We start from the raw sequence: 25,807 nt of genomic DNA, 5'->3' as shown, positions 1-25,807 counted from the left end.
GGTTTAACTGATGCTTTGTTATACTGGAATGATGGAGTGTTCCCTTAATTTTTTTGAGCAGTCATAGAAAATGTAAGCATACATCTTTCAAATAAAATCTCAGCTAGACAGATAAAAAAGTCTTTAACTGACAACAAAATATAAAACGAATACCTCAGTGAAATAAATAAAATAACGTTACATTAATCTGGCAGCATCCCACTTAAAGATACTTTGTCTGCTTCCATATTTTTCTTGTGGAGGCAAAATCAGCAAATCATTTCAGGTAGGTGACTTTTAAGTTCAGGTTACCACTGAAATGAAAGTTAAAAGGTAGAAAATAAAAAATAATAAAAATAAATAACTGGCCAGACATTGTTCTACTTTTATTCTAAAATTACAGGATGGGTTATCATGAAGAAATACATTTGAGTTTCTTTTTCATCACTTTTCATGGCCAGTACGCCAGCTAATGTTTTCCGGTTTTTTTGCAAATATACAAAACCGCTGATCAGCTCTACTTTATGTTTAATGCTAATTAAGATGATTTTAAACATCTGCAATCTTTGCAGAGCCCTTAGCACACCCCCAGTCTTTTTTCTAAGTCGGGTTAGGTGACAAAGAAAAACATCCAGGTGTTCAGTTCACCTGGACTGGGACAATCCTTTTAAAGATAGTGGAAAATGCTGTAGGCCTACAACAGACGTTCAGCTGCACTGACATGAAGTGGCTCATAGTTGACTATTTAACTCATTTTTTTTATACATGCAAAGCTGTGTTTTAAAAATTGTTGCACTAATGTGATTTTTCCTTTAATTTGCCACCTTTATGCATTAAAAAAAAAAAAAAGAAAAGGAACGGTTTGATAACTGTGCCCTCACACAAAGCATTGCATACTTTGCATGCAAACCTGGAAAGGCAAGGTGAAATTTACATGGAAGCAAATGCAGCGAGGTGGAAAAACCCGAGAGCATTTGTTTATGGAAGAGTTTGCTAGAGGAAGAGCAAAGAAAGGAGGAAGGGGGACAGGAACAGACACATTTTCTCCCGATAGTATCCTAATTAAGAAAATTGGAGTAAATTACAGGGCGGGAGGGTTTACTGCGCTGGTAATGATGCCTGATATCTTCTCATGAAAGAGAGTGAGAGAGAAGCTAAATGTGAATCAGGCTGGGCGTAAGGGAAAAAAGGGAGCTAACTTGTGCTCAGAAATACATGAGCTGTTGTTGGTGTAACCTGAGTCTCTCTGTGAGTTTTATTGTGATCCGAGGCGGGGGAAATACTGATCATCTGGATTCAACCAGCTATCATTTCCCAGTCCAGGCTAATCCCGACTGAGTGTAGACAGGAGTCCATATAATGTCTTGTGGGTAAGTTTCTTGTATATATGTGATAAATCATTGTTGTTTCATTGTTTTTCTTACTCTTATTCTTACTTACATCTTGTCTTTTTGTCATTGAGCTTTATTTTTGTCTCTCTCTTTTGTTGCTACTTTACTTTTTGTGTTTCCTCTATTAATTTCTAAATCTTTGGAGGCTATGTTTAACCTTCAAGCGACGAAGTAATGTTAACAGCTAAAGACAGCTGAATGTTGTCGTTATATTTAATGTAAGAATGCGTTTTGTCTCCATTTTTGTTTGTCATACCTATATTTTGAACTGTTCTAAAGCAATTAATTATAGTTTTCCAACATTTGTATGCAAAATTGAGCTGTTTTCATCGTCACATATTTTTATATTTACGTATTTGCTTTAAGGCTTCTGCAGCTAAATGTTGCTACTCTAGATCTGTCAGTACTAGTTCACTGCAAAACAGTAAAATGTGGTGAGTAGAAGCAGAAAACGATGATAAAGTCATATTATAATGTAAAAACAAATCATATTCTTGTGGTCATAAATGACTCTATTATCCTTGCCACACTAATGAGCCTGTCAAAAACTATGAAAAACTATCTGAAAAGTAGACAAATTCAAGACAAGAGACATTTTTATGATTAAAAATATCACAGTTGAGCATTTGAATATATGACTGGAGTTATAAATGACACCATTCTTTTGTTTATGACCCCCAGCTGACATAGTGTGGGTGTAAAAATCTTATGCAAACATTGTGGTTTATAGTGCAGTTTTCTTATACGTGTTATAAACATTTATTTAATCAGGAAGCCTCATTGAGGTAAAACAAACATCAGCAATAACAACAATAATAAAATTAAAAAAAAAACAAAAAACTCCCTTACAGGGGAGATGTGACAACAGGAAACTATGAGCAGAGGGAACAAAAAACTCAAAGAAATCTGAAAAAACCCCCAAAAAAGTCAGATAAAACTCTAAGATCCCCAACAGGAGTAAAAGTCTGTAGTTTGAGGACAGCTTGGATTTCCTTCCATTTGAGGGGTGCTTAGTACCTGAAACCAGATCTACAAAGGTTAGTGAGTAGATGAGAAATATCTCAGGAGGTATTTACTGGATCTTGGATTGTAATTACAAGATTTAAATGGTGTGAGGTAGCTCTATAATTAGACTCAAACTTTTGGACTTCACCTTTTCACTCGCTTGGCTGAAGAAAATGTAGTTCATGTACTAATGTGCAGATTTTAGTCCATCACCTACAGTACAATCACTGGACAATATATTAGGTACACCTGTCTAACTGATTGTTAATGCAGACAGTCACATAGTAGCCGCTCGGTGCATTAGGCAGGGGAGAATGGCCGCACTGTTTTGTGCTGATTAAAAGTGGTTATTTGATAACACAAATAATCACTCATTATGACCAAGGCATGCAGAAGAGCACCTCTGAATCAACAATATGTTGAACCTTGAGGCAGATGAGCTACAGCAGCAGAAGACCACTGGGTGCCACTCCTGTCAGCTAAGAACAGAAACGAGTTTTCTGGTCTGATGAGTCTCGATTTCTGCTGCAACATTCAGAATTTGGCATAAACAGCATGAAGGCATGGAACCATCCTGATTTGTATCAATGTTTCAGGCTGCTGGTGTGATGGTGTGGGAGATATTTTCTTGGCATGCTTTGAGGCCCTTAGTACCAAATGAGTTGAACACCACAGCCTACCCGAGTATTGTTGCTGACCATGTCCATCCCTTTATAACCACGATGTACCCTGTGTACCATCTACTGATGGCTGCTTCCAGCAGGATGACGCACCATGTCACAAAGCTGAAATCATCTCAAACTGGTTTCTTGAACAAGACGCTGAGTTCACTGCACTCAAATGTCCCCCCACAGTCACCAGATCTCAATCCAACAGAGCACCTTTGGAATGTGGTGGAATGGGAAATTCACATCATGGATGTGCAGCCAACAAATCTTCTGCAGCTTTGTGATGTCATCATGTCAATATGAACCAAAATTCAACCCAGCTTTATTTATATAACGCCAAATCACAGCAAGCCTCAAGGCACTTTATGTTGTAGCGTATAGACATCACAATAATTATTTTTCCAGCACCTTGTTGAATCTCTGCCATGAAGAATTAAGGTAATTCTGAAGGCAAAAGGGGACACAACCCAATCCTAGTGAGGAGTATCATTTAAATATTGAACAAAAATAATGGATAGTTAACGGTAAGGCATATGAAAATATCTCTGATTATTTTACTATGTACAGTGTGCCACGTCATTCCCAAACAGGCCAAAAATATAAGCTCAAAGCAACATTTGGTGGGAAATGCAACCTAAATGCTGCCTGACAGTTACCTAATCAAAGCAAGGTTATTCAACATGAAACATACAAAAATGGAGAGGATCAAATCTTCACTTTTACGAAGCAGGAAAGAACTATTTTTTGTCAACAATCAGTAATCGTTCAGCGGTTCAGGCCTTTAATGAGCGGAGCAGAAGTGTGTGTGCTGTAAATTCCTCTAAACAGAAACAGTTTGATGCATTGCAACACACTGATGCATTGCAACACTCAGCAGACTGACCAAATCTGGGAAACATCCTTGTTGTCACTCTGAAGCAGTACAAAGAAAAAGCGTGTTTGCACATTTCTGCGTGTGTCCCTCAGCCTGAGAACTGAGGCTGTGTCGTGATAGATGGGGAAACCAGCTTCAACTGTTAAACACGAGAACCTCCGCGCAGAATAATGCAAACTGCAATTGCTTGCGTTAACCACGACTAGGGTTTAATATTTTTCCCGAAAATGACATGAATCAAATCCCGGGAAATGACGAGCCATTTCCCGGGAATCCCGGGAAAAAGTTTATTTATTTTTTTATTTTAATTAGGCCTTCTGTAGCCTGTGTCGGCCTTAACCTATTGTGATATTGTAGCGGTAGCTTTCCAGCTATGTCCTGTTATGCCCAGTAGGGGGCAACGTCGGCTTGATTAACGCAATAAAACCTACATCTCGACATTCGAGTGCTCGAGCTATGCGGTGTTGTATCGTTCCTCAACACTCCCTTAACAAATATAATTCGAATATTCCTCCATTGTACATGGAATTATACCAAGATATTTTACAACTGCTGGTGCAAAACAATACGGTTCATCTCCACAGCATTGATAAAGGCTCAGCCACGCTGTCGTGGCGACATCTGTTGCACTATATCTCCACCAGTGGAACGCTGTAATAGTCATTGAAAAGTTAACTACCGTACTGCACTATAATATGGCATAACACAGGGCCTTGAGTAATGCACTACGACTTGGTCATTGCCATTCTGGCAACAGCAAATTTATAACACCGTGTCTGAGGGTTAAAGTAGGTTCGCTGTGAATCGTCTTTTGAAAAACTGGCCAATCCTTATAGCCTAAAAAATATACATTTTACTCAACTCCATTTTAAAAGCGAAATATGTTAAATCAATCTATTTCATGATAATTTCTTCACACATTAGGCCCGTATCCTAATTCATGATTGTTAGTAAGCGGCTGCAAACGAGGAAAAGAAACACTCGAAGTTAAACAGATATTTCTTTATTGTTCAGGGCAGGCATATTTTATAGGCTATATAATGCAATATAACAATATATAATAATATAAAATTATATAATACAAAATACCTTAGGGTAAACACATTGCCTACGATTTCAACAAATTAAAGAGGAAAAAAGTACAACTGTGTAATACCTCTATTAAAACGCTTGAGATGAAGGCTGAAGCCTTAAACGGAGGCTGAATGTGCCTGAAATGAAGAGTAATGCTTTTCGCATTAAACAAACCCTTCTCTCAATATTTCCTTAAATTTAACATTCTGAAGCTTTCTTTTCTTTCTGAAAGTCAAATCGACGCGCGCGACTTTTTTCCCGGTTTCCCGTCTAACGTTTCCCGGGAAACGGGAAATGGTTCTGATCGCATTTCCCGGGAATCCCGGATCCCGGGATTAAACCCTAACCACGACCAACAGCACCTGCAGGGCTGTGTATGCATGTCTGTGTGTGTGTGTGTGTGTGTGTGTGTGTGTGTGTGTGTGTGTAGGGGGTTGAGGTGGGGCTACAGTGAACTATATATTGTAGTTTCTTCCACTTTGTCTTAACACCCCCCCCCCCCCCCCCACCCAGTTCAAACACAGCATCACTGTCAGCGTTACAGCGTTATTTTCTGCAAAGATCTTACACTAAAACTATGAGCAATAATTTCACACACTTGGCACGTGTGTATGTGTTTGGGCAAAAGGATTAACATACTTTGCATGAATTCAAATGTGCCCTCTGAAGCCTCTTGTAGGTAAATGTGATTTGCAAGTTAGATTCAGATTATCCGTGTTTCTTTCAAATAAAAGTAAAGTGTTAGTTTTAATGTGTTTGCAGAGCAGCCAAACATTGGTTATGCTGCACACGTATGTGTGCGGATTCATGTGACATTATGAGAAACCTGGTCTCTCTTTGAATAAATTATGGAGCAAAGTTAAACACGTGGCATCAAATTATTTACTTCATGCCAGTTGTCAGCTTCATTTTTTTTTGCCGCTGCCTCTGTAGTCTGATAATGAAAGGCATTCACAGTTGCAGGTGAAAGCACTACACACACACACACATAAATACACACACACACGCATATACACATATACACACACACACACACACACACACACACACACACACACAGAGGGGGGAAGGTTGAACCGTGAATGAGGAAGCGATCTATGACTCTGACCTTTGTGTGTTATACACACACCTGGAAGTTAAGAACAAACAGACAACAGTGGTTGCAGACAGGTGCGCAGGCAGAGGGGAAAAGCTTTGCAAATGCTTAGTGAGAGACAAAGTGGGGGCTTGTTCACGCTGGCATGAGAAGCTCAGACTGCCTATTTGGTGGATGATTTATTCCTGTAAGTGAGCTGGATTTACCGGTGCGTGGCTTTTGCTTGTGATTCGCCACTGGATGGAACGGTTTGAATCTCCTCTGCTCCTCTGTTTTTGTCGAGGTCTGCACAGAAAACCAAGCGATGGAGCGTCAGAGGGCACATGTTCATAGCTTAAAACTACACTGCTGTTAAATGTGACAGTTTTTTTTTTCTTTTGTTGTTGTGGTTGCCATCTAAAAAAGTCTCTATCTGGTGGAGGAATTCCGGCCTGTCAGCTATTTTGGTTCCTGTCTTGCTTTCACTATTTTGTGAAAGGAGACGTAAAAAGGAAGGAAGAGGAGAGCGAGCGAGAGAGAGATCGACAGAGAAGAGCAGAGGCAGACGTATACAGTCTGTGCGTCTTGTTGGGTGTCAGTTGTTTGCCGAGGCAGCTGAGAAGAGTAAGTGTTTACCTGTTTTCCTACTGGGATGGAGAGGGGTAGGGGGTTAGGAAGAGGAATGGGTGGATGGAAGAGTAGATGGAGGAAAATGGCAAGGATTGATGGTTGTTTTTGTGAGTGTGACATTGTACAGAGGTAGGTATGGTAAATGTCAGTGTCACAAGTAGCGCAAGTATGCAAAAGAGTAAACGCACGAGAGCGACTGTGAATCGAGGAAGTAGTGAGGAAGGCAGTTTTTTGTTTTAGTGGTTTAAAAGAAGAGAAACTTATACTTCTGAGTTTACGCATGTGGCACAGGTACAAGGGGCTCCTCCTTACCAGTCGCTCTTCTTCTCTGTGGTCCCAGAAGCACTGACGAGACATCATGGTTCGGTGAGTCAGTCCCCCGCTGGACACTAAAGTACTTCGTTAGGCAGCTCTGGTTGTGTTCTTCGTGTTTTGTGAAGACAACTTCTCTCTTTCTATTCTTCCTCCTCTGTCTTTCCCCAGCTGCCGACTCGTCCTGCTCTGTTCCTCTGTCATGTGGTTTGCTGTGTCTCATCTGTTCGCTCTAACAAAATGTGTCATAGATGATGTTTAAGTTCAGGGCTTGAGTAAAACACCTGTTTATCCTCAACATTTGCCGTCTTCAGCGGTTCTGTGCCAGGTTCCCTTTGCATGAGTTGCCATTAGTGTCTTTTGGTGACAGTATTACAGATGTTCTCACCTTTGCCATCCCAAAGTCAAAGGTGTCCTTGGTTAAAATGGAAAATTCAGTAGTTTATAAGTCATGTGAACCTCAAGTACACTCTTCCCTTTTGAATAATGCTGTATTATAACTCTAGCTTACCTTATTCACCAAAACGAATCCAAAATTAATAAAGTTTAATTCTTTAACATTTATACGGCCCGTATGCGCAGTGCTGTTGCAGTGAGCTGGTGAGACAAAGAAAATCTCTTTATTGTTAAAAAAAAAAAAAAAACTTTACGCTTTTTAAACTAAATGTGCCTAAAATGTCATTCAAAAAGCAACGTTAAAAATAGCTCTTTTGGATTTTTAGGTTAGCCGCAGCCCGTTAGCCAACATGTGTCACACCTTGAAAGCGAACGAATGACAAACAGGATTTCAGTCCAGAGCGTTTGTGGATTTGTGGGTTATAGTTAAGCAAATGTGCAGTATAATAGGGGTATTTGTGCTGCTGTTGTACTATGTTCTGAAATGTCTTAATAATAATACAGAGAATGAGCAGCAAAGGTAATTTTGCTCTTTCTGATCCAGACTGAAGTCTGATTAGAATGGACTGTTTTTGTATTGCTGATGATGTTCATTAACCCATTAACTGTGATATCTGATTACTCAGATATCACAGCTTTTATCTAAAAATAGTGACAAATTTTTGCAGCAATTTACCAGAAACCAGACACATGCTAAAACTGGTATTCGAAAGGTTTCATAAAAGCAAACAGGAAATAAAAATGTCACATTTATTGTAATACATGCACTGATTAATTGTTCTGATTATATAAGAGGCATTTTTTTTTTTGGCAGTCAAATTATAGACCGGCCTCATCGGGAGCCTGGTTTTTCTACTGCATAAAGAAACTTTCAGAAACAAGTTTCTGTGAGAATTTGCAGCTATTTTTATTTGTCTGATGACTGAACTTTACACTCCTTAGCCGAATGTGCACCATTACAGGGCACACGTGGCTGTAACGCCGTTTCGAGGCTTGCGTATTAATATGTATCTGATACTAACCTTGCGTGTGCTGGCTACACACTGAAGGTATTTTTATTGTTCACACACTGTATGTATGTTGATGCAGATGGTTCCACAGAGACATCACAGGCCTGCAGGCCGAGGATATACTCAAGACTCGAGGCATTCATGGCAGCTTTTTGGCTCGGCCCAGCAAGAAAAATGTTGGAGATTTCTCCCTGTCCGTCAGGTAATGATGTCTGCAAAAGCACCCAAAATCTGTCTTTTACTTCATGATCTCGTGATCTCACTTTGCTGCTGAACCTGAGAAACTGCCGCATAATGCACAAGATTCAGCTCAACAAAACCCAGTCGCAAAAATGGGATTCCTGCATTCACAGCTTCTTGAGTAAATTCCTAAATTTGTATGATTTTCAGTCTCTCTCTCTTTTTAACTTCATGTACTATACATGTAAATCGAGTTATCCGCCTCGCTTTGTGATCATCAAAAAGTCAGACTTTGAATTGTAAAAGTGTTATTCCTGGACAAAACAGTACAGATAAATACCATAAGGTTGCTATTCACAATGTCAACAAATAAAAATCTTTATAAACAGATCTACTAATGAACGTGATTTAGACACTGATAGATGTGATATCTAAAATTCTAAGAAGTCATCAAGAAACCTTTGTTCGGTATGTGATTGTGAAATAGATTAAAATGTGCTACATTTACACATATGTTTCTCGGAGGCATCAGAATACTACAGGGATAATTGAGTTATATTTCTTTAGATGCCACTGTAGTGTATCAGTAGTCATTTCCTATAAGCAGAGCCACCATGTAGGGCAATTTCATAATTCTTAAAGTTGAAATGAGGTAAAACTTTTGTTAACTGATGATCACAGGGGTAAAATTTGTCATATAAGAGGTAAATGTTGGCATAAGTTAATAGCTTTTCATACTTCAACTTCTTCCTCCTTTAAAAAACACTTTTTGGGGCGTTCGTCATTTTTTTGGGCTACGGGGTTGGTGGTCTGCTCCACGGCTCGTCTCATTCACAGAGTCAAAGAGCTTCTGTGCAAGACGTTTATTAACCAGGGCTTTTTAAAGTCACTCACACAGGTTGGCTTTTCCATCGTAGAGACGCATCTCGTGAACTGGAACTTTTAAACTGAATAAACACGATACATTCCTGCAACATCCACTCGCTCCAAAGTCAAGATGACAGCTAAAAATTATGACTCTTCTAAGACTAAATATATTTCAGTCATTGTTAAAAGATATTTCTTGAAGTCAGTGTCTTAAAATGCTGCGTATAAAAAGAAAAAGACAATGGCAACATGGATTCCCGGTCCTAAGTGATGACAGGAAACATCAGATCTAGAAATCTCTTATTACTCAGGCAACCAAAGAAGTCTTTGCACCATAGAGAACACAAAGTACAGGCACTGAGCGTTCACATACACAGACAAACATAGGTACTATAAAAGCAGCGTTGTCTGCAGAATGTGTAAGAATGTGGTTGAATAATTTGCGGCAGAGTGCTCTCAATCTTTTTTCTTCTTATACCAAGTAAATAAGATGTTGTTGTGCAGTTACATTTTTATTACCACTGTCAAAAGGATGTTTTATGTCAGGAAAACACTTTGACGGTTAGTTGGTGTGGCCTTATCTTCTCAGGGTGGGTGAGCTGGTGACCCACATCCGCATCCAAAATACAGGAGACTTCTATGACTTGTATGGCGGTGAGAAGTTTGCCACGCTGTCAGAGCTGGTGGATTACTACACGGCGGAGAACGGCATCCTGCAGGACAAGGATGGCACCGTTATCGAGCTCAAATATCCCCTCAACTGCTCTGACCCCACCACAGAGAGGTTTGTCCACTCTCACGAATCATCTCTGTGTTCACTATTCAAGCCCCAGGGGGTTAATGTGGCCCACAGTCACCGGCCTCTCTGTGCTCCCTCCACCTACACTCTCAGGTTAAGTGCAAGGGGGGTTTGGTTAGGCGGTTGAGACAAATACAGTCAACTGTGACCAGGTGTATTTCCTCTGTAGTCAGGATAGTAAGTATCATTTGTTGGTTTAAAATTTCTTGCGTCTTTAATCTTTTCCTCTGGGGGAATTACTTTTGATCTGAAGCCAATGCTAAATAATTTATGTGTAATAGCAACTTTTTTTTGTCACCGTATGAGTCAATGAAAACAAGTCCCCACGCTGCTGAGCTGGTGAGACTTTATTCCTACACCAGCCTCCCTTGCTGCAGCTTGTGGATTATATATGATCAGCATGTATTCTTTTCCGAGTGGAAATGTTATTTGTAATTCAGATGTTTCTGTGGGGGGGACTCCCACAGGCATGTTTTAAGATATACATTGAAAAAAAAATGCAGCTCCCTGGAAACAGCCTGATATATTTTTTTCCCCACAAAAAGGATTCAAACCTCCTTCTCCCCCCCCCCCATTCATAAATCTGATGTATATCATCAGTCAAATATTCTGTGTGCTTTGGTTTAACTGCTGCATCACAGTCTTTTAAGCGGAATATTAACTCATGATTGACTCCAAAAGATCATCTCGTAAATCCTCTCTTGAACTTTTACTTTCTGCAGAAGTAATTGAAAACATATTTTTAAGCCAACTCTGGACATGCATCATTCTGCACGGCGACAGTCAAACGTTAAGGTGTGGCGACGGTGAGAAAAGGTGGTGTTGAGGCCGTTTAACACAGGTTTCCTTTTTTTCCTTTTAATAAAAAAGTCAACAAGAATAACCCTGAAAACTACTTGTAATTTCAATCAGAGATGCAAAAAAAGAAACAACCCCCCCCCCCCAAGCAATCTCTGAGTTGAATTTAAATCTGTGTGTATATGTGAATATATCAGACTTTGATTCTTCTGATAGTGGAGAGTTATGTTTAACCTTTGAACCCAGATATGTCCAAGAGATTCTGGCAGCACGTTATGCAGCAGTGCTTGCAGTATTTTTGTCCTTGTTCCCAGAAAGGAGTGTTTAAAGTGAATGAAAGTGAAATAAAGAACTTGCCTCGCTTTTTAAAAAAAATTTCCACACTCATCATCGTCCACAACTGCCATTTTTCAGGGAAATATTAATGGATAATTTACAACAGTTTTTGTAGGTAAAGATTTTTCTTTATTCAAGACGAGATGAACTCATAAAGGATATAGATATGAAGTATTTTAGAGAATCTTATTACCATAAGTTGCATAAATAAGAGCTCTACAGTAATCAAAACTCCCTAAACATGGCTTTTAACGCTTCAGTTTTGGATGTCTTGGTAGTCAGTCACTCAGTGTAACAGCAGAAATTCTTCACCAAAAAGACTGCTTATAAATTTGACCTAAAACACGATTTCAAATGCAGGATTTTGCCATGCAGCGCAGCATATTGCAGATCTCACATTGCTTCCTTAAAGACTCGATTCCATTATTTGAGTCTTGCTGATGTTTGACGTCTCTGCTAAATATAGTCAGATTTTTGTGACTGCGTACTCATCAAAGAATGCTCCACGCTGCTGTGAGGCAGATAAAAATCTCGGTCTGTATATTGTTTGACAAAAACAACATCAGAAATAGAAGTCGATATTCATGTCTTTTTTTAATTTTTAAAAATTTTTTTATTTTTTTTATGCTTGTCTGCCCACACATGCTGTGCTATTCTGTGACGTTGCTTTTGGAGGTGGGTGCTAATTGATGGCATTTTCCTCCCAGCTGGAAACATTGTGCGACTGTAGGCTGCTTAAAGTGGGTTAATGTCCAACTTGTAGTGATAAAGTTATACAGTTCGACTGCTTTTATGACTCAAGGAGGACACTACTTTCTATCGTGTGTGTATTTGTGTATTACAGTGTGGTTCACCCAAAGTGGATGCTCTACCCCCCCCGTCGTTCTCTCTCTGTCAGTTGTCTAACTTCCCTTTTGTTGCTGCGGTTGGAAACTTTAAGTTTTGACACTTTTGAAAGCAATGGCCAGACCCTACTTTGCCTTCCTCTATTGCACACTCCATCATGTTCTTGCTCACTCACTCGCTATCTTCCTCATCTAACACGAACTCTCTCTTCTCTCAGCAGAGCACAGTTACACATACCTCACCAGGTTGCCTCGTGATGCAGTCCCCTTAATATACAAGTTCCTATTTACGCTTCTTAAAGGCGGATAATGGCGTTCTAACCTCATATGCATGTTTAAACTGTGCAGAAATAATTGTTTGCACACTGCGCAGTTTTCCATTGCACAGCTTCGATAATACGAATCCAAAACGATCTCTTTTTGTGCCGTTTTTCTTGCAGTATGCAATAAATAAAAATCACCAGGCGCAGTCTTATTTCTTTCTTCTTTTTTTGGTAAAAGCATGCACCATGATTTGACAAATAAATAAATAATTAAATTATTATAAGATGACAAACATAGTGTTTCTTGGTGCAGGGAGGGGTTATCTGTGGCTGATAGATGGGGAGTAGTCTATAAATACTTTGTTCTCTTCAGCCACGAAATCTGTCATCAGAAATTTTCCGACCACAATGCAGGAAGTTTAGAAGAAGAAATCGAGAACTGTGCCTAAAATTAAGTCACAGCACAGCCTGACTGAGCATGCATTCTCACACATACACACACAGAAACACACACAAATGCAAAGATAAAATAAGTGGTAGACACAAAAATAAATTTACCCTGCTCTGTAACAGCAGCAACTATTTTTTTTCTCTTGCTGTTTTCTCCCAATTCTATGGTGGCTTTCTATTTCTATTTTACTGTACGGTATGCATAACAGCCCAGTGAACCACATCAGTGTGTTTCTGACAACCACTCAGCCTTGAATAGACTAATGGGTGCCTTTAATGTAGCACTCATAGCGCTACTGATTCTTAGCTCACACTCAGAAAGGCAAAAAAAAGAATTGTTTTGTTTGTGTTTGTGTGTTTCTGTGCAAAAAGTCAAAGTTATATTGCAGAAGCCACAAGCCCAAAAAAATCAGCAGGAGCCAGAATGTGCTACTTCAATATTAAACCAGTACCGGAAACAAACCCCATTTTGCTCTATCCTTAAAACTGTGTGCACATAGTGACCCATGTGTGTGTTTGTGTCTCAGGTGGTACCACGGTCATCTGTCAGGGCCAAACGCAGAGAAGCTGCTCTGTGCAAAAGATGAGCCGGGGACCTTCCTGGTCAGAGAGTCGCTGTCCAAACCTGGAGACTTTGTCCTCTCCGTTCTGACGGATGAGATGAGCAAAAATGGAGGAAAGAGGGTCTCACACATCAAGATAATGTGCCAGGTGGGTGCCGTACTTGTTTCAGAGGTGACCATCAATGCACGAAACTAATGGTTGTTTTTTTTTTAAAATCAGTGTCACGTCGTGAACATACAGAACTAAGAGATCTTGAAACTGCCTCCCATCACATTAAAAAATACTGAGGGGCATTCCCATAGCTGTGCAGCACACGTTGAAAATAGGTTTTAGGTCTCATTTCCCCTTCTTATGTAATAAAAGACTTTTTTTTACTTGCTGTTGTTGGATTTAAAAAAAGCTACGTCATGTTTTAGTAGAAAAAGAATTATAAAACACACACACACACACATAAAAAAAAAAAAACCTGATGTTATTCTGTGTTTACACACCCACAGTAAACAGCTGCTGATGATATTCACGGAAACAGGCCACACGACCGACTTATTTCCATAGATTGTGTCATTCCGCCATCACTCACCATCAGGGCCTTTGCATGTTATTTTAGTCACGGTGGACCTCGCAGAAAATACTGTTCAGCCCTCGTTTAAATGAGTAACCTGTTTTGTGCACTGCCGGGGTGAACTAGATTAATGTGCGATTAGTCGAGGGGTTGCAAAGGGGCTTTTCATACAGTGAGCATGTGGCAGAGATGGGGTGAGTCTGCTGGCCACACTCTGCTCTAATCGTCAGTTACTGCAGACAGTTCCACACTGTCATGCATTCTTGTCTTTCACGCTGAGGAAATCAGTTTTGTGGCCACTGTAAAAATGGAGAATTTCGGACAGTCTTAAAGCCGTTTGTGCACATACTTTGAATATAATTTGCTTGCGCATGTCACGGAGGGATGCTCTCCGACAGCTGTTTTATACCTTTTCTAATTCCGAACCATTCTTATGACCTTTTTATTAAAAGTGAATCCTGCGTGTTAGATTCACAGCTGCTTCATACACACCCACTCCACACTCTGTGGAGTGTGGATACAGACCGTCTCATACATACAGACCGTCTCAGTTTGGCACAGAATTTCTGCAGAATTTCCCACATCTCCCTTTGATGTGTCTGTGCCGTTGCTGTCTCACGTCACCGCCCCACCATCCACCTGTGGGCTCCGGGGCAATATTTACTCACCACTCCCCAATTTCTGTGTGTATCATATTTGAAATTTATATTCTATATATATCTATATTCTGCTCCTGTAGGAAAGAAACATTTTAAGCATGAGCTATCTGGCTGAACTCTAATTTTACTTTGTTTTTAATTTTGGCACTTCACTCGACCATCTTTAAAACTTATGTATATGTATAAACTTATGTGTGTGTGTCCAGAGTGACAGGTATACCATTGGAGGCTCAGAGATGTTTGACACGCTGACAGACTTGGTGGAGCACTACAAGCGTAAAGGCATTGAGGAGATCTCTGGAAACTGGGTGCACCTCAAACAGGTGAACTGAGCTTTCATACACAAATGATATTAATAAGACATAAACCATGAAAGGATGAAGTAAATTTAACATCAACCCACCTCTGAATTTTATAACACGAGGGCAAGAGCTCTTCATTGTGAATTCTCTTTAAAGATGAGCACCACAGCCCACAGAAAGGAAACATTACTCACTTGTTTGCGCTTGTCTTAATAATGACGTTGTGCAACACACTGGCTTGTCTTTTTCTTTGATCTCTATTTAAAAATTTTCCTTCCCACTCGCAGCCATATTACTCCACCAGGGTGAATGCAGCAGACATTGACAGCAGGGTGAAACAGTTGGACCAGACCGCACAGCAGCAGCAGGACGGCGAGGGAGAGAAGAGCAAGGCGGGCTTCTGGGAGGAATTTGATGTGAGACTTAAGCCAAAATACATCTGTTTTACACAGAGATTCAGAATAAAATAAATGACACGTCAGCATTTTATAAACTAACAGAAATTTCCATCAGCCTTTGGTTTTTCACTTCCTTAATGTGGAGTATGAATTACTGTAGAGGTGGTATGCTACCATCTTGTGGTGGGGGAACACACTAAATGTGCTGCAATGCAAAATGAAACAGTAGTGTCAAAGAATAACTACATAAAATTTACCTAAATACACTCAGTATGCATATTAAAGCAAACTCCTGATTTTTGAGTAAAAGGAGAGAAAATCATGTGTTGAAATGTAACATTTTGATAGCTTTCATTTAACCCATAAAATGGATAAAAATGTACCAGAGCCTAATTTTACACCTTGAAATCTTAAAACCCAAAATGTAGATCTTTAAAAAAAAATTTTTCAAAACCTGTGATAGATTTTGAAATTAAGAAAATTGACAAGCAACAAAAAATTGACTGCCAGTCTATAACATTAAACCAAAGGATTATCATTTCATCCAGTCTATAGAAGTGCATTTTATCCAGCAGGATTAAGTTGGATCAAATATTAAAAGATGCGTCTTTTAAAATGTATATTTAAAATTTTAAACTCTTATAAAAATCAAGAGTATCAGTTGGCTGAATTTAAAAAAAAAAAGTGTTGTAAATGACCTTGCATGGCCCACCAGCAGTTCCTGCACGGCCTATCAGGTCTCTGCAGCAAACACACTGGACATCACTGCTCTAGACCCTGCAGAGGCGCATATCAGCAATACGATTTGATTGTTTGGAAATTAAACAGTCTTTGGTAGAAAATCTGTGTGTGTTGACCTGGATATGGAGTATTTCTGACATTCTTTTAATGACTAAGACAATGTAACAAAGGGAGACCAGTGACAAAGTATGCATACACATGACTGACACATAGATTTGAAAAATAAAGTAAAAAAAAAAAGTAGTGCCTCAAATGAGACAGAATTGTAATCCCACTGCAAGTAATAGTGTTCTATCCTTGCAAGGAAAAAGACATTCGTATATCAGTCTGTGATTGGTGGTGCGTAAAGGTCAGCATACATAGATTTATTTGTGTTTTTTAGGTAGGAAAGGTCACTCAGCAAGAGTAAGCAAATAAACAAACCCTCTGTTCTGTGGACTGATGTGCAGGGCTGCAGTCTAGGACATGAGCTAATGGCTTATTATTTACAGTAATGAAAGGTTGAGGCGGGCTGTCTCCTGTTGCGTGCTACATGCGAGGAAGCACGTGTTCAGACAGTTTGCTGACCTGATTCTCTCGACACTGTCCAGAGTTTATCTGTCAGAACGACTTTTGTCATAATTTCCTGTTAGCATAAAATGGTAACATATTGTCACCCTGCTAAAATAAAAGCCTAATAAGTTTTTTTTCAGGTTTTTCAGAAAGTACAAAAAACGAAATATTGAAAAATATAATGATTTAGGCAAAAAATAAAATTTTCATTAAAAAATTGCCATTATTTTAGGAGGGTGATAATATGTTGCTTTGCATATAGAGTATTGAGCATACAGCACAGGACACAGCAAGCATCACAGCGTCATCTTCTCTCCTGCCAGGCTCTTCAAAAGATGGAGGCTAAGGTGAAAAAGAGCAGAGATGAGGGCCAAAGACCGGAAAATAAGAGCAAAAACAGATACAAGAACATTCTTCCCTGTGAGTGCATTTTTATTTTCTCATTATTGTTTTCTGAATTAAATAAATGTTCACAAAGAAATCAACACAGGGCTAACTTTCACCATGTTCTTCCTCACCCACCGTTTCTTGACTGACTTCATCCACTTATTTTCTCCCCCAAGTCAATGACACCAGGGTCATCCTGCAGGACAGTGATCCCAATGTTGTGGGTTCAGATTACATCAACGCCAACTATGTGAAAGTAAGACCCTAAAGCTGCTGAGCTTATTGCAACAGTTTGACAAAAACACAGTAGAAAACTGTGTGATATTTGTTGCTTTAAAGTCTGTCTTGTTGAGTGTGCATTGAATCATTCTGTGTCTGCAGAACAAACTGTGGGAGTCTGAAGATCAGAAAGTTTACATTGCCACTCAGGGATGTCTAGCCACAACAGTTAATGATTTCTGGCAGATGGTATGGCAGGAGAGGACGAGTGTGATCGTGATGACAACAAGAGAGGTCGAGAAAGGACGGGTTAGTATCAGAACATCTATCCATCAATCCATTTTCTTCCACTTATTCAACTCAGGGTCACAGTTGGGCTGGAGTCCTAAGATAAGAGGCGGGGTACACCCTGGACAGGTTGCCAGTCTATCAGATGGCCACTTTATTAGGTACATATTGCTAGTGTTGGGTTGGACCCCCTTTGCCTTTAGAGCTGCCTTAATTAAACAAGATGTCGGTTGTGGTGTTTAAATGATTCTGAAGTGGAACTAAGGGGATCAACGTGTGCCATGAAAATATCCCCCACACCATTACACCACCACCAGGAGCCTGGCCCATTCATACAGGGCAGGATGGATCCATGTGTTCATGTTTATGCTAAACTTTGACTCCACAATCTGAATGTTGCAGCAGAAACCGAGACTCTTCAGACCAGGCAATGTTTTCCCAATCAGGAGTGGCACCCAGTGTGGTCTTCTGCTGCTGTAGCCCGTCTGCTTCAAAGTTCTTGATGTGCATTCAGAGATGCTCTTCTGCATGCCTCAGTTGTAATTTGAGTTACTGTTGCCTTTTTCCGTTTTCCACCATCAAACATGCCATGTTCAAAGTCACCTAAATCACCTTTCTTCCCCATTAAGATGCTCAGTTTAAACTTCAGTAGGTCGTCTTGACCTAAATGCGTTGAGGTGCTGCCATGTGATTGGCTGATTAGATATTTGTGATAATGGGCAGTTGAACAGGTGTGTAGTTTTAGTTGTTAAGGTGTTTAATTATACTCCAGTGCATCTCATTTGTTTAAATTTTGAAGTGTACTGAGTTTTATTGCCTATGATACAGAAAATTGAGGCCCAGGAACTAGAACTGGAGCACCAGAGAGTTCAATCCAGTCCCACGGATGGCTTTGGAAAATGTGAAAATTGCAAATAAGTGGAAATTTTTGACTTTCATCTTTGTTTTCATCATGGTCTGTCATACACCAAAGTATTTAAGTAAAACAATTAAATGAAAGAAACTGAGGTGTTTTCTTATTGTTAGTATTACACAAAATAACAAAAAAGCTCTTTTTTTCCCTATTTGTTTATTCTTTTTACACAGTAAAAAAAATTTTATAGTTCCTGAGAGTTAACAAAAAATAGCTATATTTTTATAATTACAGGACAAAGTTCAGTTAATAAGCTGCCGGTACTTTTCTGTACTTTTAGGTTCACACATTTATGTCTTAACGTGTGAGCCCGTGCTGACAGGTCTCTTTGGTTTACTACAGTAGCATTTCTTTATAATGCAGAAAAGCTGAGACTTATGCTTATTGCTGAAATTGTATTTCTTTAAGACTTTTGTTTACATTGAAAGAAAAGAGAAAAATTTAGAGAGGCTTCTAATAGTATGACGTAATAGTTTTACTGGTCTGGCCCACTTTATGTGATATGTATGTGGCTTTCGATGTGAAATCCATTGGGAACCCCTGATCCTCTGGCACAGGCCTCCTGCATATTAGCTATTGTGAAAATGAGCTTACTTAATAAGTTGCATGTTATGTGCTAGACGAGCTAAAATATATCCAACATTTGTAAGTGGTTTTCACACCTATTCACCCTGCTGTCCTGAACTTCTTTAGACATGAAGTTTAACCTACTAGCGTCTGAGTGACTTCACAGCGCGAGTAGTTGTCGAGTGTTATGTCTCCTGCATGCTCCACACCCCTAACCCCAAAAAATATTCTTAGAAGTGAAAAAGTGTGTGTGAAGCTGACAATTTCCTGTTGTGTGTTAAATGTGAGAAAACTCACCATCGTGCAGCACCCTGACCCGACTCTCCCGGCATGGTCCATTTTTGTTCATGTGTGAAAACACTTCTAAACCATGCTTCATCTGACACTAGTACTACCCTCTTTGAGCAGCCCTTGGTTGTTCTTCATGAAAAGACCTGTAAACTATAATCAGAGCTAAAGTATTTGAAATTGTTGTCCACACAGCTTTTAATTTAAAAACTGAAACATAATTTTAAAAAATGTTATAATCACAAAGACAACCATAATTTTAATAAAGAACAAAAAACTGAGATGTTATTTGTATATGAAGTGAGCCTTAAGGTGAAGTTTCATTTTTGTGCAGAATAAATGTGTTCCATACTGGCCTGAGCTCCAGGGCACGAAGGAGGCGGGGCGTTACATAGTGACCTGTGAGTCCGAGAGGGAAGCTGGTGATTATAAAATCCGAGTTCTGGAGATCGCTCCCCTGGACCAGGTGACCTACACACACCAAACTCTCACCTCGCTGCATTTCTTCATCCCTGCACACATAAATATTTCTCCAGGTTTTGACCTTTTTTCTTTCTTTTTGCTCCTCCTCAGCCAAAACGTTCTCGTAAAGTATGGCACTACCAGTACCTCAGCTGGCCCGATCACGGTGTCCCGCAGGAGGCAAGCGGTGTCCTCGGCTTCCTCACTCAAGTGAACACTAAACAGGCTGAATTTCCTAACGCCGGTCCCATGATCGTCCACTGCAGGTACTCAACAGCTGGAACACAAACTCGTCACTTTATGGCGAATGGTTGCTTGAGCCTTGAGCGTTACAAATTCTCATACTTTAAGCAAGTGATGTTGAAAACATCTGCTGTTGTTATGCTGTTGTAAACATATCAAAGCAACACTGTTCAATGTATTTATTTATTTATTTTTTAACAAAGCGCAGGGTTTCATAATCCCTAATTCGGTGATAATACTTGGAGGTTTAAGATTAAAACAAAGCACATTTTCTGGATTAAGATTAGTAGTAACTAAACAAAAGGCTTCAAGTCTACTGACAGTTTATCCTGCTGGAATTTTCCCCCAGTGATTTAAAAGATGCTGAGGCTGCTTGTGCTTTTTTAAAGAGATGGTGGATGTTGGTTAAGTGATTATATGATCCCCATGCGAGAATTTTTAAATAGAGACTGCATACAGCAGAATGATGTTTCCTTCTCTTAGTTTTTAGCCTGATAATGTATAAATATAGAATATTTTACAGTTAGGATAAGTAAAGACTACCCTCAGGTAATCCCGGCCCCAGCCTCGGGAGCACCTGTCTCAATGACTAATGTTATAGCTTCAAGTCCACATTTTCTGACATTTCCTAAACAAACTTATTGATTTTAGAAAATTTTTTAAATATTTTCAGATTAATGTCAATAAATAAATGACCACTTAATATCAGTTTAGCTTTAAAGGGGACATACCATACAAAATCCACTTTCTAATTTCTAAATGGCATTAAAGGTACCAGGACACTACAATTAATTTTTCTAGCAAGAGGTTAACATCTCTGGTTCTTAAGGAAATGTCTCAGTAACTACTCAGGGGACTTTGATGGATTTTAGTCCTCTTAAACCAGTCCCTTCTCAGGATGAACTGCTGTAATTGTGTGCATTTCTTTGACTCATGACCAGCCTTAGCCTTACGTTGGGTTTGTTCCATGTAAGAAAGGTATTACGTGATAAATGCTGCACTAAGATAATCAAACTACACATCACACATGCCAAATACCAGTACTGATAATGTGAGCCTGCTAGCACGCTGATGTCAACGACCTCACTGAGCCTCCAGCGTGGTCGCCTGTAGGTCAGTGCTGTTTAATGTTCACAGCAAACATTTTGAATTCTCAAAGGAAGGAAAGCACTGACGTATTAATGTTTAGAAGAGATCCTACCACTGCACATGCTGGTTTGGTATCTCTGCGTACTGGAACACTTACTGGACGTTGCATCATTAAGCCATCTTTGTTTTCTCTTTTGTGGGAAGTTTCTCCATTGGAAAGATTAACTAACTTTGCCTCTTTGTGAATTTTGCAGTGCTGGAATCGGTCGAACAGGCACGATTGTGGTAATTGACATGATCATCCAGACCATTGACACTCTAGGTAAAAATACAGTTTAAAGAGATCAGTTCTTGGTAAATCTGTTGAGTAAAAACCAAACAATTTGACATGGATGGTTTATTTTCCATACAGGTCTGGACATTGACATTGACATCGCAAAATACATCCAGATGGTGCGAGAGCAGCGCTCTGGTATGGTGCAGACTGAGGCCCAGTACAAATTCATCTACCTGGCTGTGGCCGAGTACATACAGATTACCAAAGCCAAAGACTCCGCCTCAATGGTGAGCAACAGCTTCTGAAAAATCTAATCACTTGTGGCTCAGGTATAGCTTAAAATGGGGAAACACAGAAAAGAGGGTGTGAATGAGTCTTTTCATTTTTAAACTCTGCAGTGGACCTGTTCAATGCCAGCAAAAATGAGAAGTTGTCAGAGAGTCACTCATGAAAGATGAACGCTGACCCAAAGACACAAAGCAGTCGACCACGCAGACTTACCCAGCCACATGACCACTCTCTGTGTTTGACTAATTCTGTCTCAGTCGCTTGTGAAACGTCTCTGTCTCTCTCTTCCTCAGGAAACCGAGACCGAGTATGGAAATCTCCAAATCAAGCATCAACCAGCGAACAGGGTGGTGTCAAAGTGAGTGAGCTTGTGTGTGTGTGTGTGTGTGTGTGTGTGTGTGTGTGTGTGTGTGTGTGTGTGTGTGTGAGTGATCGCAAACTGAATGCCACAAATAGACTCTCATTGTTCCTCAAAATCTCACACCGCAACCCTATTTTTGTTTTAAAACATGATCAATTACCGTCTTCAGCTACACATCAGCAGTTTCTGGAGGAACAACTGAAATGCAGTCTCATTTTGTACAGTCGGAGAGCTGTCGGAGACGTTGTACTTTGGATGCAGTTTAGCTTTTGAGTATTGATGATGATGATGATGATACTTTATTGATCCCACAATGGGGAAATTACAGTTAACAGAACACCCATCCAAGAAGACAAACAAACAAACATGGGGAGATAGGTGAGCTGTGGCCGTGCTGCCCCCCTTCTGGAGGCGCTGCCATTAAAAAGACAGGTTGGGCAACTGTAGGGCTGACTCAAACTCCCTCCTCAGCTAACAGTTCTGATAAGATGTAGAGTATTATCAATTATACAGTGTTTTATTATAAATGAGTAGTTTGTGTTCTAGTTTGAATTAGCAGAATTAGGTCTCTGTGTAGGTAGCACAGGATTCGCCTAGCCGCTTCTTCCAGAGCTCAAAAATATAGCGTTCAGGCCAGCTAGTCAAAGCTGTGTGACCTGCAGTAAATGTCTGTGAGCCAAAGCTGTTTCAGTTTTACAGTAGGTGCCTTTAAGTCACGGGGTCTGAGTATGAGTGCACAGTGTCAGTGACATGCTCTCAAATATTGCAGCTACAGGCTAATAATTAAAATAGAAAATAAAAAAATAATTATGAGAGGGACATTTGTTTCGTTTTCAGCTGACATAAGTAGACTTTAGATTTGTTTTCCGTTTTTTTTTTTTTTTTTTACCTATTGGTCACATACAGGTGGGCCCCAACTCTGTGCAGTGTCTACATCTGGAATCTAAATCATCCATCTGGTGGCATCTGCTTTATTGATTGTCCCTAACAAACCAGGTTATCCCGACATCAGCTGATCTGTCCATTTGTCTTTCTTTCTTTAATTTGTGTTTTGGATTCAAACTCATCATGGGAATTTGAAATGGATAAAAAAAAATGGTGCATCAAAACCAGAGTCTTATTTTTCTTAAACCATATATATATATATATATATATATATATATATATATTTTTTTTTTTCTCCTCAAAACCCTAGATCTACATTAGCCAAAATACTCAAATCTCTGTTTGGGTGTGTTATAGTAGTCTTGTTTTCTGGCCTGTAGTGTTCAGACCCAGTCAACACTGAATCCGTTTTCAGAGCTCTTTCTGGAGCTATAAAGACTTTGCACAATCTTTTTTCATAGTTCTATAATGTTATGGCAAGAGACAGACATAAGAAGGAATAATTAACAATCAAAACAGCACAGACAAACTGATGCTATTAGTCAAACACATGGGCTGTATACAAAAGATGGACATATGCACTTTTCTAAAGCCTCACATTTAGTATTAACATGAGTGTATGAGAATGATTCACTTTAGAAACAAGCCCGGCCCCAAGTGGGCATTTGAGGAACTGCATTTTTTTTTGCCACTACTCCATTAATTTCAGTTTTCAGCCCTGGAGGCTCCAAAAATCCAGGATCCTACATTTCCCAAGCACTACTTCATTAGACACCTCCATGCCTGCTGAATACCCACTTCTCTGAACCCCCACTTCACCAGTTTGACGCACAAGCATCCCGTTAAAAACAGTTTTCAGCCATCATGATAACGTAATACAAAGTGGACCTTTATTGGATGACAGGTGGAAACACGGCAGTAGATATTATGAAGCCATTTTTATTTCCCTGAACATGTTGTTGTGACCTCTAGGCTGTGAGCCACTCAGACTGTATGATGCTTTCTAATGAACTAATTAGGAAGATAAAACTGTACACACACTGGCCAGTTCACTGTAACACTGTGAACTTTGACCCACTTGGAGAGCCAAACAGTTGGCCTGCAGCTTTGAGTGATGGATTCATGGCTGGTTGGTCTATTCATACTGTTCTCGTGCGGCATGACCTTCATTAATCCCTCCACTCTCTCTGATGCGTTTCTCACAGATCTGTGTTTAATCAGTCTTGGCGGGTATGATGAAATCACTAATCAGCTTTCTCTTTGGCTCTTTGCAGAAACAAAGAGGACGTTTATGAGAATCTGTCAAAAGGAAAGAAAGATGCAAAAAAGTCAAAGTCGGACAAGAAGAGTGGCTCAGTGAAGAAAAGATAGAAGATGCTGAGAAGTTTTATCAAAGTACGTCATGTTATATTTATACAGGCTCTCGTTTGGTAAAGAAATCTTTCAGTTGAAACCTTACACAGAATAAAATGAAGGTTTTAAAAGACAAGATAACCTGATGACATCGTCTATGCTACATGAATGCTTGGCTGATGTTTGTTTAAAATAAAGGCAGGTAGTGTGTACACTTACTGTGCTGTGTCCTTTTTTATGCCTGTTGTTTGAATAAAAATATAAGACACACAACAATAATGGGAGCGACTTTTTTTTTTGTCTCATCACGTTTAGCGGTCAGTTTTAGTTTACTATAAGCATATGGATACTTGTACCCGGTTTCAGATCCGGATTCAGTAACGAGAAGTATTTTACTTTTATTTGGCTGATGTTTATTTGTTGTGTCCCATCAATTTACAGGTGGCTAAATGTTCAAAGCCTGTCCCAGCTGACATAGGGTGAGAGGCAGGGTACACCCTGTACAGGTGTCCAGCCTGTCACAGGGCCAACACAGAGACACAGACAACCATTCACACTTATGGGCAATTTAGAGTGACCAATTAACCTAACCCAGTGGGAGGAAACCCACACAGACACGGGGAGAACATGCAAACTCCACATAGAGAGGCCCAAGGTATAATCAAACCCAGACCTTCTAGATATTATTTTAGCTGTGATGCTAACCACCACGCCACCGTGCTGCCCTCAAGTGTTTATTCACAAAACAAAAATGATGTTACCTACAGGTAGTGTGGGTCCAACAGCCTCCTGATGTTAAAGGGGAGTTTTTCCTTCCCACTGTTGCCAAGTATTTGTTCATAGGGGTCCGTCTGATGATCTTTACCTTACAATATAAAGTGCATTGAGGTGACTGTTGTTGTGATTTGGTGATAAATGAGATTGAAATTGAAATTGAATTGAACTGACAACCTCTTATAGACTGGTACTAACTGACCCCGACCCATACCATTGTATAGGGTCGCATACTGAACTAACCTAATAAATTTAATGCACAGCTTGGCTAATAATATTTATTAATATTAAATAAATACTACAGAAAAAGCAAAAACTTTTAAATACATATTTCCTCCACTTGGCCTACAACCTATAATCTAAAATGAGCACTGATATGGCTTTTTCATCCCCTTTCCAATCAAACTTGATGCTACCTGGAACCTTTTAAAAGGCACTCCTTTGGCTGGAACAACCTTGGGGAGTAGACAAGAAAGACAATCTTGCTCTTAAAATGTTTCGCTCATTGAGGTATAAACTTGTTTGGCAAACCTCTGAGCGTTTTTTTTATCAAAACTGTTAGGCACGTGTAATGAAGAGGACCAATCAGAAGAAAGCTGGCTCAAAGGGCGAAAACTGCTTGTTTGAGTGAGAAGATTAAGTGAGGGCTGCACAAAGGCCCAGTATGAAGTAAATAAGGATTA

General features: G+C 39.7%; 1 protein-coding gene across 2 annotated transcripts; it reads left to right on the top strand.

Moving 5' to 3' along the window:
* The first annotated feature begins 1,069 nt into the window (after positions 1 to 1,069).
* Positions 1,070 to 24,613, top strand: ptpn6 (protein tyrosine phosphatase non-receptor type 6). 2 transcript variants are annotated; one of them, XM_030749822.1, is made up of 17 exons: positions 1,073 to 1,349; positions 6,493 to 6,690; positions 6,988 to 7,062; positions 8,494 to 8,616; positions 10,051 to 10,245; positions 13,480 to 13,663; positions 14,944 to 15,060; positions 15,327 to 15,455; positions 17,054 to 17,150; positions 17,294 to 17,373; positions 17,499 to 17,645; positions 19,727 to 19,858; positions 19,966 to 20,120; positions 21,441 to 21,508; positions 21,599 to 21,750; positions 22,045 to 22,109; positions 24,272 to 24,613. In XM_030749822.1, the coding sequence occupies exons 3-17, from the start codon at positions 7,055 to 7,057 to the stop codon at positions 24,366 to 24,368; spliced, it is 1,749 nt and encodes a 582-aa protein (XP_030605682.1). In that variant the 5' UTR covers positions 1,073 to 1,349; positions 6,493 to 6,690; positions 6,988 to 7,054; the 3' UTR covers positions 24,369 to 24,613. The 2 variants fall into 2 exon arrangements, with proteins under 2 accessions (XP_030605681.1, XP_030605682.1); XM_030749821.1 differs by lacking the exons at positions 6,493 to 6,690; positions 6,988 to 7,062 and having other exon boundaries at positions 1,070 to 1,349.
* The last annotated feature ends 1,194 nt before the right edge of the window (positions 24,614 to 25,807 follow it).

The sequence above is a fragment of the Archocentrus centrarchus genome, chromosome 16 (assembly GCF_007364275.1).
Source record: "Archocentrus centrarchus isolate MPI-CPG fArcCen1 chromosome 16, fArcCen1, whole genome shotgun sequence".
Lineage (NCBI taxonomy): Eukaryota > Metazoa > Chordata > Actinopteri > Cichliformes > Cichlidae > Archocentrus > Archocentrus centrarchus.
Note: the sequence above shows the minus strand (reverse complement) of the source record. Positions and strands in the feature narration are given on the sequence as shown.

What these genes read in the sequence shown, in the direction of transcription:
- ptpn6 (XM_030749821.1), top strand. An exon ending in GATTTCTCCCTGTCCGTCAG is followed by an intron (nt 8,617 to 10,050) that starts GTAATGATGTCT and finishes TTATCTTCTCAG; the next exon opens with GGTGGGTGAGCTGGTGACCC. An exon ending in CCAAAGACTCCGCCTCAATG is followed by an intron (nt 21,751 to 22,044) that starts GTGAGCAACAGC and finishes TCTCTTCCTCAG; the next exon opens with GAAACCGAGACCGAGTATGG.